General features: G+C 37.4%; 1 protein-coding gene across 2 annotated transcripts; it reads left to right on the forward strand.

The window, feature by feature from the left end:
• Nucleotides 1-5,318: 5,318 nt before the first annotated feature.
• Nucleotides 5,319-6,109, forward strand: LOC118639140 (60S ribosomal protein L10-like). Of its 2 annotated transcripts, XM_036275390.1 has the most exons (2): nucleotides 5,395-5,503; nucleotides 5,585-6,039. In XM_036275390.1, exons 1-2 carry the CDS (start codon nucleotides 5,395-5,397, stop codon nucleotides 6,037-6,039), a joined length of 564 nt encoding a protein of 187 aa, XP_036131283.1. The 2 variants fall into 2 exon arrangements, with proteins under 2 accessions (XP_036131276.1, XP_036131283.1); XM_036275383.1 differs by having other exon boundaries at nucleotides 5,319-6,109.
• The last annotated feature ends 8,224 nt before the right edge of the window (nucleotides 6,110-14,333 follow it).

Genomic DNA, 14,333 nt, shown 5'->3' on the forward strand with positions numbered 1-14,333 from the left:
AACGGTTCTGAATAAAAATGTGCTAATAATGTCTGCTTGTAATGTTTCTCTTAGTTCTTGAAGCTCTTCATCTTTTAGAGACGAACATGAAGATCTACTCATCCTGACCTTAATCAAATATGGTTTTGTAGTTCTTTTTTGTTACTTTTGCTCACTTTAGCTTTACTTGTTTACACTAGAGATGAATACTGAGCCTATACTGGAAAAAAAAATCAACATGTAAAGTCATTGTTGTTTGAATTATTTATCTATTCATTTATTTAGTCAATCCATTTTTAATTATTTTGTTCTGTAATTTCTTTTGGTGCTCTGAAAGTTTTTTTACTTTGTTTCTGATGCATTGCCTGAAGAACTTGCACTGTGACCCCCTTTCAACCATGGGAAACACACTCCCATTTTTTCTCACCTCTATATCGTGACAAAAAACAGTCTGTAAGAAGGACATTTATAAATGTTTAGGAATATTTAGGAAGGAAAGATATTTGAAAATATATTCTGGAATTCACATTTTCCCTTGAATTTGGCCTCGTTTTTGGGAGGCCCATTTTCTTTTGCTTCTCTCTAGAGAAATTAACAAACAAGATATATTTTAGAGTGAGTTACAACTATTTTGAAATAAACCTTATCCATGTTTCAACTGAAGTGCTAAACTGTAAGCTTGCTTTTAAAATTACAGATATTTATGAAATATTTACAAGAGTACTGAGTTGTGATAAAATATGTCGACTGCAGTCTCCAAATACCTCTACATAGTTACCTGGGGCTCGCTGACTCTGTTTCCTAAAGATGGTCTAGTACGAAGATGACTTAAATTTGGTCTCAGAGTGCTGATAATTCCAATTCTTTAGAAAGAAGTAGTGAAAGGGGCACAATGAGATTAGGGGTATGAGTGTTTGGAAATGACTCCTCTGGGGCTCCCCATTTCCTCTAGAGGTATGCCCAAAGTGTGGTGGTCAGGGCCTTCTTGTGGAGGCAGGAACTCAGAAGGGCATGCTTGCTGCCTTCTCTAATGCTTAGAATGTCAACACTCAAGGATCAATCTCTTTGTCATCTAAGGAATGAATATCTTGCCACAGCTACATGTCCTCAGCTATGAACTGCTTCTTCAGCCATCAAGCCTCTAGCAGGTCTGGCCATGGCCTACCACATATCCACTTTAGAAAATAACGGTGATGAGACTGTGATTTTCCCATTATAGGTTAAGCTTGACACTTGCCCCCTCTCTCCCAGACACTTTAAGTACACCATTTTAGCACTTGGCAAACTTGGGTTAGTCCCTGTATAAAAATACAGCGTTCAGATGTTTTTAGTTGATGAATTGATCTAGCTCAGTCAGCAAACACTTAAAAATCTGAGGTAATAAATCTCTGAAAGTATGATGGGATACATGGACCCTCTTCTCAGAAAAATGCTTGCTCTGATATTTGCATACATGACAGTCTAGCGCACAGCTTTAGAGGTTTCCAGGATCTCCCAGAGCCCACCCATCATCCCCAGGTCAAGAGCCTCTGCGTTTCTTTTATGCTTAGCGGTCTGATTCGGGACCAGATCCTTCAGCTCCACCTCAAAATTACATCACCATTTTGTCTTCTGTCATACCTGACTCCTAATTTTTTTCCAACCCTCTAATTTCTTCTAATCTACTCTTTATTTTCTAATTTCAGTTTCTGCTTTAATCCATTGTCGTTAATGACCACCCCATTCTTTTTTTCTGCTAACTTGTAATATGATTGTCCAGATTTTGCCTTTTTTTTAACATTTCTATTGCTTTTCTGTATTTCCATTAACAAAATAACTTTTATTACACTTAGAACATGCTAGGTACTTAAAAATATAAATAGTAATAAAATTAGCTAATTATTATTGAGAACTAGGCACTTCGCCAGATGTGTTTTGACCCTTATTGCTAGTCATCACAGGAACCCTGAAAGGCAGGTTATATCCCATTGTATTGATAAGGAGCCTGAAGATTCTAGAGATTAAGAATTTAGTATATAAATATTTTTTCCTTAAACTGATTTCTATTTTTTGTGTGAAATAACTGCTGTTGTTTTTTTAAGTGGGAAATATTATCTCACTCCTGGAAATGCAAAACAAAAACAATTTAGTTGCCAAAAAAATAACAGTAAAAGAAATGCATAACACATAACTATTTTTAAGAATCTATATACCACCCAGAATTACCTACTAGCCTGTGATATAACATTGCCCTTATGATGTACTTTTTTCTTAAATTAGTGCTGGTATTCTTTTCTGTCCTTTTCTTTTTCTCCCCTCTCTTGCCTCTTTTCTTCCATTTCTTTTTTTTTTTTTTTATCCTCACTCGAGGACATTTTTCCATTTTTTGTTCAGGTAGAGTGGGAGGGCTTCTTCCATTTCTTAATTATTCCTCTCCTTCTGCTTCTACCTTCTATCAGCTTGTCTTTCTGAGGTATTTGAGTCCATCTTCCCCAAATGGAACATCTTATCTAGCCTTTCATGTTCAATCACCACACTCCCGTAGGTCAAGAAACTCAACATGTGTTCCCTGTCCATGGTGTTCTTCAGTGCAAATATTAGCATTGGAAAAGCATTATTCACATTTGTTCCAGCTCCAGGCAGATGGGGCAACATCCAGGTATAGAATTTCCTACTACCGGAGGTATTGGGTTTATTGACTTGAGAACTAGGGTGTCTGACAAATCCCAACGGCCTCCTTTCCCAGACCTTTAAACATTAATGGGTTTATACTCAGCCTTCCTGTCTACTCAGTGGACCCTTTCTCTTGAGGTGGCCTTGTGAAGTCCCATGACTTTAACTAAAATTTAAAATATGTTGCCTCTTAAACTTGTATTTTTGGCCTGGATCTTTCCCTTTCTCCATTCTTGCATCATTTCTCTCATGCTGCAGAATTATTTTTTCTAAAGTGGAAATAACATCATTTGCTGCTTAAAGGCACCCAATGAGTTCTGCTGTTACTAAGAAAAAAATTCAAGTTTATTAATGCATAGGATGCACTGGGCCCTGTGTATTCTAGTCCTGCCTACTGTCCAGATGTCATCATCTTCTGTCTGCCTTGTCCATGGGGCTGCAGCTACCCTGACTTTCTTCTTGTGCTCAGGACATTCTCAGTTCGTTTCCACCTTGGGGACTTTGCACTTCCTGTACTTTATCCTCGGGCAGTTTTTTCCCGGATCTCCCCATAGCTTCTTTCTTTTTACATCCAGATCTCCACCCAAATACCACCTCTTGTACAGCAGTCCACTCAACCTTAGTCATTAATGTTTTGTCTTCATTACACTTATCAATACTCAAAATTATTTCTTTGTAAATATTTATTGTTGTTTCTTCTTTATAATGTAAACTCCTTGAGGGCAGAGTCTGCTTGTCTTGCTCCCTGCAGAAGTCCTGGAGCCCAGAACAGTACCTAGCAGTGAGAGTCCCTCAATAAATATTATTTGACAGGTTGATTCTTCCAAAAATGCTTTAGTTTCTTTGTCATAGAGCTTACTGTGAAGTGTTTAATAAAATGCCACATTTCAGGAATATACCGATGGCTTCATAATCCCAAGATCCTCTCAGGGGACACCTGGTAGAGAGGCACAGTGTAGAACAGCCTGATTTATTCAGTAAGAAGTCAGATACTGGCGCATAAAACCTGGATCTATTCCTGCTTGATGATAAGATTTTTTAAAACTGTCTGAGACTGCTCGAGGAGTTATAGGATAAAAGTGTGGGTGATAAATTGACGTTGGGAGTTGGTGATAGAGAAAGGTGTTAGGTGAGCTGAATTCTCTTTTTGCCCTTTCTATTTTGGGATACATAGAGGAATTTTCTAAGAATTATTATAGAGATTGGAATCTATTCAGCTCAGTTCCATAATATTTTAAAATTGTACTTTGTTAATATATTAAACCCAACTACCTGGTTCTAGTTTTTAGCTTGTATTGAGTAAAATCCTTCCATTAATGATAATCCTCTCTTTAATCTTGTCTGTCTCCTATACTCACTTTTATTTTCTAGTTATTTGCAGCTTTCATTAAGAAAATATCACTTAGGATAGTAAAAAGAACAAGCTTAAATTCCAGACTTAAGGCTTACTATTCTTTTGCCTCAGATCAAACTGAGTCTCAGTTTCTCCTCCGTAAAATCTGGAAACCTTGTAAAATTATTACTCCCTCTCCAATTGAGGGTATTTGAGTGGCTGTGAATATTTGGGAAATGGCTAAGGGAAGCTAAATTGGAAATGTCTTGGTGTAGAAACTTCTTCCAATATTTAGTTGGTTTAGCCTTCATTATGACAACGAAGAAGCAGGGTCAGAGACTGTATTCTCTTGTGCTCATCTCTGACACATTTGGGTAGTTGAGGACAAACAGACTTGAAATGTACAGAGCCAGATTCATCTGGATTATTCGCCTACATTCTGTGATGATTGTGGTGGTTGTGCGCTTGGTGAATTATATACTTTGTTTGGATTTCTCTTCTGATTTAAATAAATATTCACTTTTATGCCTAATCTTTATTTATAATTTAGTATTCCTTTTCTTTTTTTAAAATTCTTCTTATCTTTTATTTTCCTCCTTCCCCACACTCTGATCCTAATCATAATATTTTTACAAAATCTATAGTCACAGAAAAAAACTATTAAACTCATTCACAGTAAGATACAAGATTAATAAGGCTTGAAAATGCATAGCCTTAAGTTAAAAAATTCAGTTGGTATTTCAATTTTGTGGATGCTGTTTTGATAATAAAATAATTCCACGTGGTCAAATACATAAAACAACCAGAGTTTCAGGTTTCTAAAGCAATCATCAAGCAGTACATAGAACAGGTATCTTCTCTCTATCCCTGTCACCACTGTAGTTCAGCTCAGCTCTTTCTGAGCCTTATGGAGAGCTCACGCCAAGATGCCACTTTCCCCAGGGAAGGTGACCAAATACTCTTTGAAAAACAGCAATTGATATACAACTGTTGATGGGAGGCACGAACTCTGGAATATATATTATTTAGACAAACAAGACACAGCACAGCATATTGACTAGCTAGAGAGACCTTTCTTAGTTAATCTCTAGGAAAGTGTCTTTTATGCTAAGACAAAGCCTAGGGCAAAAGTTCTGCACCCAGGATGGACAGCAAGAAGGAAACAGCTTCTCCAGCCGCCGTTGTGGAAGGCCAATTCCTTACCTGGCAGCCGACTGGCGAGTACACCAAGGGGCAGGTGCCAAGTCGTGTCCACAAGCAGGTACATAGTATTGCGGCATCTATGGAGGGATGTCGTAAAAAAGCATCTTCACGTCCTCCGCGGAACTCTATGGTTCCCGTGAAGGTAGATGGGCAATGCATGTAAGACGCATGCGTGGTGTGGAGCGAGCGCTTCTCTTCGTCACACTGCAACGGTTGCTGGTGTCGCCATGGGCCGTCGTCCAGCTCGCTGTTACCGGTATTGTAAGAACAAGCCGTATCCGAAGTCTCGCTTCTGCCGAGGTGTCCCTGATGCCAAGATCCGCATCTTTGACCTGGGTCGGAAGAAGGCGAAAGTGGATGAGTTCCCACTCTGTGGCCACATGGTGTCCGATGAGTACGAGCAGCTCTCGTCTGAAGCCCTGGAGGCCGCGCGAATTTGTGCCAACAAATACATGGTGAAAAGTTGTGGCAAAGATGGCTTTCACATCCGAGTGCGGCTCCATCCCTTCCATGTCATCCGCATCAACAAGATGCTGTCCTGTGCTGGGGCTGACAGGCTCCAGACAGGCATGCGAGGTGCCTTTGGAAAGCCTCAGGGTACGGTGGCCCGAGTCCACATTGGTCAAGTCATCATGTCCATCCGCACCAAGGTTCAGAACAAGGAACATGTGATTGAAGCCTTACGCAGGGCCAAGTTCAAGTTCCCTGGCCACCAGAAGATCCACATCTCCAAGAAGTGGGGCTTTACCAAGTTTAATGCTGATGAATTTGAAAACAAAGTGGCTAAGAAGTGCCTCATCCCTGATGGTTGTGGAGTCAAATATGTCCCCAATCGTGGACCTCTGGACAAGTGGCGAGCTCTGCACTCCTGAGGTCTTTGACAGCACTTCCTCCTTTGGCCTTGCTTGTCTGTCTGACATAAGCTTATCAATAAAATTTACTTTTTCATTCAGTATTTATTCTTTTTTATCCTTTTTTTTTTCTTTTTCAAAAGAATGATTATATATCTGTCATGCCATTATTTTCATACTGCTCATTTGTGATATAGACTGTTTTACCCATTGTATTTAATCTGAAAGATTGTGGGTGAATTTCTCTAGTCACCCTTCAGAAAGTTTGTTGTTGTTACTCATTTAGTCTTCTCTCTGGGTCTCATAATTTGAGGACTGGACATTGCTATTTATCAGCTTTTCCAAAGCCTCAGGATGAGAGAATAGGGAAAGGTAGAAAACTTGAAGGGTTAATTACAGCCTTTGACAGATGCTGGATTACAATTCTTATTAAATATCCTACACCAAGGCCCACCAAGGCTCAGTCAGTGCAGTATACTCTTCTACCTGTGGCGTATTTTTTAAAATTTATCTTTATTGTTGAAAGTATTATAGATGTCGCTCCCCCGCCCCTTTTCCCCTAGTGGCACCCTCCCCTTCCCCTCTCCCCAGGCCTTTGCTGTGCTATTATTGTCTGTGTCCACGGGTTATGTGTATATGCATATAAGTTCTTTGGTTCATCTCTACCTGCACCCCTCCTGCCTCCTTCTCTCTGAGATTTGTCAGTCTATTCCATGGATCAATGTCTCTGGATATATTTTGTCAGTTTATTTTGTTGATTATATTCCACATATAAGTGATATCATGTGATACTTATCTTTCTCTGACTGGCTTATTTTGCTTAGCATAATAGTCTCCAGGGTAAGAGATCCTCCATGCTGTCTCAAAGAGTAAGAGATCCTCCTTTTTTATAGTTTCATAGTATTCAATTGTGTAAATGTACCACAGCTTTTTTATACACTCATTCACTGATGGGCACTTGGGCTGTTTCCAGATCTTAGCTAAGTAAATAGTCCTGCTATGAACATAGGAGTGCATATATTCTTTCTGATTGGTGTTCAGGATTCCTAGGATATATTCCAAAAGTGGAATCACTGGGTCAAATGGCAGTTTCATTTTTAATTTTATGAAGAAACTCCATCTGTTTTCCATAGTGACTGTACCAGTCTGCATTCCCACCAGCAGTGTACTAGGGCTCCCTTTTCTCCACACCCTTGCCAGCACTTGTTTGTTGATTTGTTGATAGTAGCCATTCTGGCAGGTATGAGGCGATATCTCATTGCTATTTTAATTCGCATCTCTCTGATGATTAGTGACGTTGAGCATCTTTTCATATGTCCTTGGCCATTTATATGTCCTATTTGGAGAGATGTCTATTTAGGTCCTTTGCCCATTTTAAAATTGAAATGCTTGTCTTCCTTTTGTTAAATTGTATGAGTTCTTTTTTTTTTTTTTGAAATTAACTCTTTATCAGATGTATCATTGGCAAATATGTTCTCCCATACAGTGGGATCCCTTTTCATTTTGTTGATGGTTTCTTTTGCTGTGCATAAGCTTTTTATTTTGATGTAGTCCCATTTGTTATTTTTTTCCTTTGTTTCTCTTGCCGTAGGCAACGTATCGGTGAAAATTCTGCTATGTGAGATGTCTGAGATTTTGCTACTTCCGGTTTCTTCTAAGATTTTTTATATTTAAGTCTTTTATCCATTTTGAGTTTATTCTTATGTATGGTGTAAATTGGTAGTGTAGTTTAACTTTTTTGCATGTACCTATCCAGTTTTCCTAACACCATTTATTGAAGAGACTGTCTTTACTCCATTATATGCTCTTGCCTCTTTTGTCAAATATTGAGTGTAATGGCTTGGGTCAATTTCTGGGTTCCGTGTTCTATTCCACTGATCCATATGCCTGTCCTTGTGCCAGTACTAGGCAGTTTTGATTATAATGGCTTTGTAGTATAATTTGATATCTGGTATTGTGATCCTATTTTGTTCTTCTTTCTCAAGATTGCTATGGTTATTCAGGGTCTCTTTTGGTTCCATGTAAAGTTTTGGAATATTTGTTCTAGATCTGTGAAATATGTTATTGATGTTTTAATAGAGATTGTGTTGAATGTATATATTGTTTTGGGTAGTATGGACATTTTAATGATGTTAATTCTTCCAATCCATAAACATGGTATATTCTTCCACTTGCTTGTATCTTCCTCTATTTTTTTTCCCCATGTCCTGTATTTTTCTGAGCAAGGTCTTTTACCTCCTTGGTTAAATTTATTACCAGCTAGCTTAATTTTTTTGTTGCAATGGTAAATGAGTTTCGTTTTGTTTTTTTTTTAGTTTCTCTTTCTGAGAGTTCACTATTGGTATATAGCAATGTGATTGATTTCTGGATGTTAATTTTGTATCCTGCTACTTTGCCAAATTTATTAATTCTGGTAGTTTTTTGGTGGAGTCTTTAGGGTTTTCTATGTACAATATCATGTGATCTTCAAAAAGTGACAGTTTCATTTCCTTCTTTCCAAATTGGATGCTTTTTATTTTCTTCTTGTCTGATCACTGTGGCTAAGACTTCCAGTGCTATGTTGAATAAGAGTAGTGAAAGCAGACACCCGTCTTATCCTGTTCTTAATGGAAATGCTCTTTTAGTTTTTGCCCATTGAGTATAATTTAGTATTCCTTTTCTTAACAAGGACTTTCCCAAATTGTATTAGCTTCAAGCTCCATAAAACCTGCGTCAAATCCTGTTTGATAGTAAGGATATTTAAGATACCCAGACCTTTGTTGGGTTAAAACTTCCTTCACCAATCTTAGTTATGGAGGAAAACAGAATCCTATGGATCCCCCAATGCACAGTAATTCCATGAATCTTGTGCTCTTGGTAGAAGGGGTTGTACATTTTTCTAAAAGTGCTATTATTTTATAATTGAAGAAAAAAAAAAAAGAATTTGGCAGAGCAGGTTCTTTCTGTGTAGCTTCAGGGCCAACGCAAGAGGATGCAGGGATTCTTGCCATTGGAATCAGTTGGGAATCTTGTATATGTATTTGGCAGCTGTATAACTCTATCTCTATTCTCACCACCTCCTACTCCTACTGGGGCTGAAATCGGGCTTAATGACGCCCTATTTCAAGATGAGACCTGGAATTCACAGATCTGATCATTGCATCCATTTTTACTACCCACTGCAGTTCCAATGTCCCTTCTCTATTTTTTCTCAAGGTGCTTATCACCATATGACCTATTAGATATTCTATTTTTCAGTGTCTGTTTACCCCCAACTAGAATGTAATTCAGTGATGATAGTGACAGTTTGCCTCCTTTATTCACTGCTATATACTCAGTGCCTAGAAAAATGTCTGGCATATAGTAGATGTTCTAAAAAATTATTCAACGAATGAATGCTGATAATAGTAGATGGAGTATGGCAAGATGACATTCCATCTCATTCTAAGAAATACCATTTCTTCATTAGCAAAGGTTAAAGTCAAGGTTCAGATTAAAAGATGTATACTCCTCATTTTTCACATTGAAACCAGATCTATAACTCATCTCCATATCTGCACCTCATTTGTGCTATTGATTAATAAATTGATGGTGTACTTGTATTGGATCATTCAAGGTGAGTGAGGATTAGTGTGTTTCTTCAGATCTTCTTTCCTTTTTCTCTAAAAATTGTTTTAATTTATTATGATTTTATTATAAAAGAATATATAATCATTATTAAATAACACTTCAGAATTATATAACTTATCTCCTGTCCTCTGACTATATTTCTGCAAAACTGACCACTGTTAAGAAGTTGTTCTATAGCCTTCTTAGATCTTTTAAACCTTTAGAAACTGTGAACTATTTTACTAAATATTCATATTGAACAGAGAGAGGTGTGCTTTGGGGAAATGCAAAGTCAGTTGAAGACATGCTCCTTGATTTTGGAAAATCTAGATGATACATATGGAGATAGGGCAAGTATATGAAAGAAACATACTTTTGAAGACATATACAGGCAATTACTACTTTTGTGGAGATGAGAAACATAAGTGATAGTGGATAAAGAGCAATAGAGAATATGTGGCCGGATGAATTGAGGAAGAGTACCTGGTGGTACTATGATGTCAAAATGGTAATAAGCAATTCTTTATCTTTTTATAGTGCTTTTCTTTCCAAACAGTTATAAAAAGCATACATAAAGGATATTCTTCTCATATGTGTAGTTGAAAAAAATAGATTATTCCTTCTTAAAGAAATGACCACCACTGCTTTAAGCTGTAAAGTCCCAGAAATAACTATGCATTTCTGTGACACTAATGAATACACTGATATGAGTCTGTGTATACAGTACTCTCCATTCTCATGTAAGCAGGAAAGGAAAAAAAGATCCTTTTGGGTGGCATGGATAAGGATTTACTTGCATGTAGATTATAATTTAAAATTGACTTCTGAATTTGTCCAGCCTTTTGACCTGTATTCAGAATACTTTGAGAGGGCTCATGCCAGCAAGTTACAATACTGTATTTATCAGCAGCCACCTGCAGGGCTTTAGTCTCCAGATGCTGCTTTTTTTCAATCCATTGAAACTGTTTTATTGAAAATGGCTGTAGACCAAATAGCGTTGACTAAGGAAAGAATGCAAAAGGGTAGCATTTCCTTAAAACCATTATTTTATTGGGACAAAGAGCAAGGTTTTCTGAATGAACCTTACGTACAGATATTGAACATGTTAACAATACTAGTATTCTTAAAAAAAACAACACATTACATCCCACCTCACTGGGTCTATTGAATGGAATGTCGTGTAAAATGAAAGGAAATAAAGGAGCCCAAACTACTTCTTCTAACAAGGTGCCATCAATAATGTCCGCATGGGCGATTGTTTCCTGATTTAAGACCTTGTCTCCTTCATGCACCCACTTAAAGCTGTTTGGATGGGGGAACACCCCTTTCCCCACCAACAGAATGTTAGATTCAGAAAGCTTCGTCCCATTCTGCTGCCCCTATTCCTCCTTATCCCGCTAATTTCTTTGGACTCTTTCTTGTGTAGCATTTATTCTCTTGAACATTTGTAGTATTGAATTGCTGATGAACATTTGTACTCCTAAACTTACACCCTGTGCATGTATAAATACATGTGATACACATACACACACATAATAGGAGCTTTGTTGTAATTTTGAAATAGAAAAAATTTTTCTCTTTGAAAGTATCTTAGGAAAAGCAATCAGGGGAGGACACAGCTGGCTTTGGAAAATTAAGTTTCTGCTGAAAGTTTCCTGCTATTACCTTGACAATCTTATTATTACCAAAGCATTTGAATATTAGGTATGATAATGCACGTTCACTGGTTCACTGCAGGGAAGAGGAGCAAAGCTATAAGTGGGAGGGGCCACTAAAACTGTGCCCCCCCTCCCTGCCCACGCACACACACGCACATTGCAGCCATACTAATTTAATATTGTCATACTGTGAGGCTCCATTTTGCTTGGTTTGTATTGAGTTACTTGATGGGTCTGTTTCTTTCTGGCCAGTCAGAGTCGTCCCTGGAACAGCCTATAAGCCTGTAAGACTTCAAATAAAGGATCCTGCTGATAATGGCCCAAAGGTAGATTTTTGTTTTGCCTGGAAGTCAGTGAATTAACTATTACACTGAGAGAGGCTTCTGGGTTTTGGACAGAATTTATTTCAAGGTTGTATTAAACTTGTTAGTAGATCAATAGTTTTTCTTCTTATTGACTATTTGTCTCCACAAAAAATAGGGATGACACATCCACTAAATGAGAGAGACTAGATATATTGGAGCTGCCACAAGCCGATACCCTATTCTGTTTGTTTTGTATTTGTGGGTAGATACTTTTTTTTTCTTTTTTGGCAGTGGAATTCACTCTTTTATCTGAATTTCTGGTATCAAGTAGACTTTGAAGCTGTCATGTTAAAGGTGCTAAATAAAGAGACAGATTATTCTTTCATGTGATTTCTACTCTTGTCTTTTTCCTGGTATCAATGCAGAGACTAGCCTCCCTGAAGTCTGTAGGGCATTGTCGTTTGAAAATGGATTCATGGGCCCAGCTATCTTGACAGAGTATGTACAGGATCTACTATAAGGAGGATTTGTCTAAGTCTGTATACCATGAAAGATTTTTTTATATTTTTATATCATAACATGTACTGTACAAATATTTGGAGGATATTTGTTAGAGTGAGCTCCAGGGTATTTCTGAGAGAAAAAAAGAAAAAAAAAAAAAAAGATGAATACACTTTCTTTGTAAAACTGATTTAGACTGGGAAATGGGGGCTTATCCAAGGTTATGAATACAACAGAGTGTTGTTAAACGAGAACGCCCTGACCACCATGTGGTTTTTTATGATCATGGGTTGTCTCCAAAATATACTTTTAAAAAGAACAAGAAATTTAGTAGAGCTGATAAGCATTTGGTCCTTTGTTTTTATTCATTTCACTCCAAACAGTGGGAAGCTCACACAGAAAATGTCTGGCTTAAAATACTGCATCACCATGGGAAAGTGGATATTTTAATTACTTCTTTTTCTCAACTGCTGAATTTATTTTAGGAAATTGAAGGCTTTACCTGTTGATAAAGGCATGATTTTTTTTTTTTTTTTTTTTTGACCATAAGTCAGATCAGAGTTAAAGCAATGTAAGCTCATTAAGAAATACCAGGTTGTGGTTTGAAATATTCCTTTGAAATTTCCATGACCACAGGGGTTTTGTCTCTATTTCGGTGTCTGGTGACCTCAGGCATGAGGTCAGAGGGCATTGTGGTATTCTGTGCATTTCTATTGTTTGCATTTGTACTCAGAATGGTGAAAGAGTTATCAATACCAACCTTCATCTCCAAGTTGGGGTGATTAGAGCATTTGAACATGAATTATCAGTAGTTGTATATTTATGCTTAGTCCCCATGGAGAACAAAGGCTGTTAAAGAAATGGGTCCTGACCAATTAGATGACCATTATCACCAGAACAAAGAATGTAGTTTAGGTTAAGGAGCAGACCATTAAGGTTAACACCCTACTCTCTTTTTTGTATGTGTATATGTGTACATGTATAAAGTGCTGGACAGACAAACAGCTGCAGGAGAGTGTGAGGGAAATTCTCTCACAATAAGAACTATAAATGCAGAGATGGACATGTGTCCAGATGTGTGCATCTCTCTATAAACACCCAAAGATATCTAATTATCAATTTTAAAAGAGAGAGATGAAATAGGCACATAGACTGGTCCGTGTGATGTTTGCATTTTTAATTTTAAAAGGCGCAACCTTCCAAACTTGGGTCTAAGGAAACTAAGAGAGAAGCAAACACAAAACAAAACAAACAAAGCATTTGCAGAGAGACATTAATAATTGAATTAATTTGGGCTCAAGATAATTTAAAAGTTCTATTAGAGAAGTTTACTGGGGAAAGTATAAGGTAAAATTTCCACAAGTTGCATTTGCTAAATTCTTGGTGGTAAGTATAGTAAAATTGTCATCTAGTGATTGATGCTGAATATGTATAGCTGGTTCCTCCTGAGGAGCTCACCTTTTTTTTTTTTTTACGTCTCACTTGGCAAGCATCATCTTATTTTACAGTCTAACTTGGCACAGACATTACAGCTAAAGGAGGCAGAGTGGCAGGGACTCTGGGGCTGATTGCCCTGGACTCAGTCCCAGCTCCTCCAATTAGCATTTGCATGAGCAAGAGCAAGTTATACCTCCCTGTGCCTCAGTTTCCTTATTAGTAAAATAAGGTCGTTATGAAGATTAAGTGAGTTTATATAGGTACAGGCTGTTTTAGCTCTGTGTGCTCATTTCCTGTTTTAGAGAGAGTAATCACACTGCCCTCGTATGGTTATTGTTAGGATTTAATGACTTAATAGTGTATATGTGAAGAGCATAGAAAAGTGCCCTGGCACTGTGTAAATTTTTTTGTTATTCTATAGAATAAAGATCCAATTTTCTGAATTCCAATTCAGTTCTTTTAGTAAACACACACAGCCAAGTTCCTGAGAAAGGTTGTTCCCTTCACCGACAGTTGTTTTAAAAATAATCAAAGCTGCTACTCAGAAATCCTGGCTCATGATCACACTTACAGTTAAAGGTTTTGCAATTGGAAACCACATAAGGGTAGAAGAAATTAATTCTCATGAAAACAACGACTCTCTTTAGGGATCTACTTCTAACTTATTTTATCTCATTTTTTAATTCAGAAAGAAATATTTGGGTTCCATAAAATAAATATTTTTTTTAAAAAGTAAAATGTAAAAACTCTCCTCTTACTTCCAATAAATGGCCTCCCTGAGAAAACTTTGTCCACTTTGAGAAGTGACTGACATTGTTTCCCTGTT

Source organism: Molossus molossus, unplaced genomic scaffold (genome assembly GCF_014108415.1).
Source record: "Molossus molossus isolate mMolMol1 unplaced genomic scaffold, mMolMol1.p scaffold_m16_p_1, whole genome shotgun sequence".
Lineage (NCBI taxonomy): Eukaryota > Metazoa > Chordata > Mammalia > Chiroptera > Molossidae > Molossus > Molossus molossus.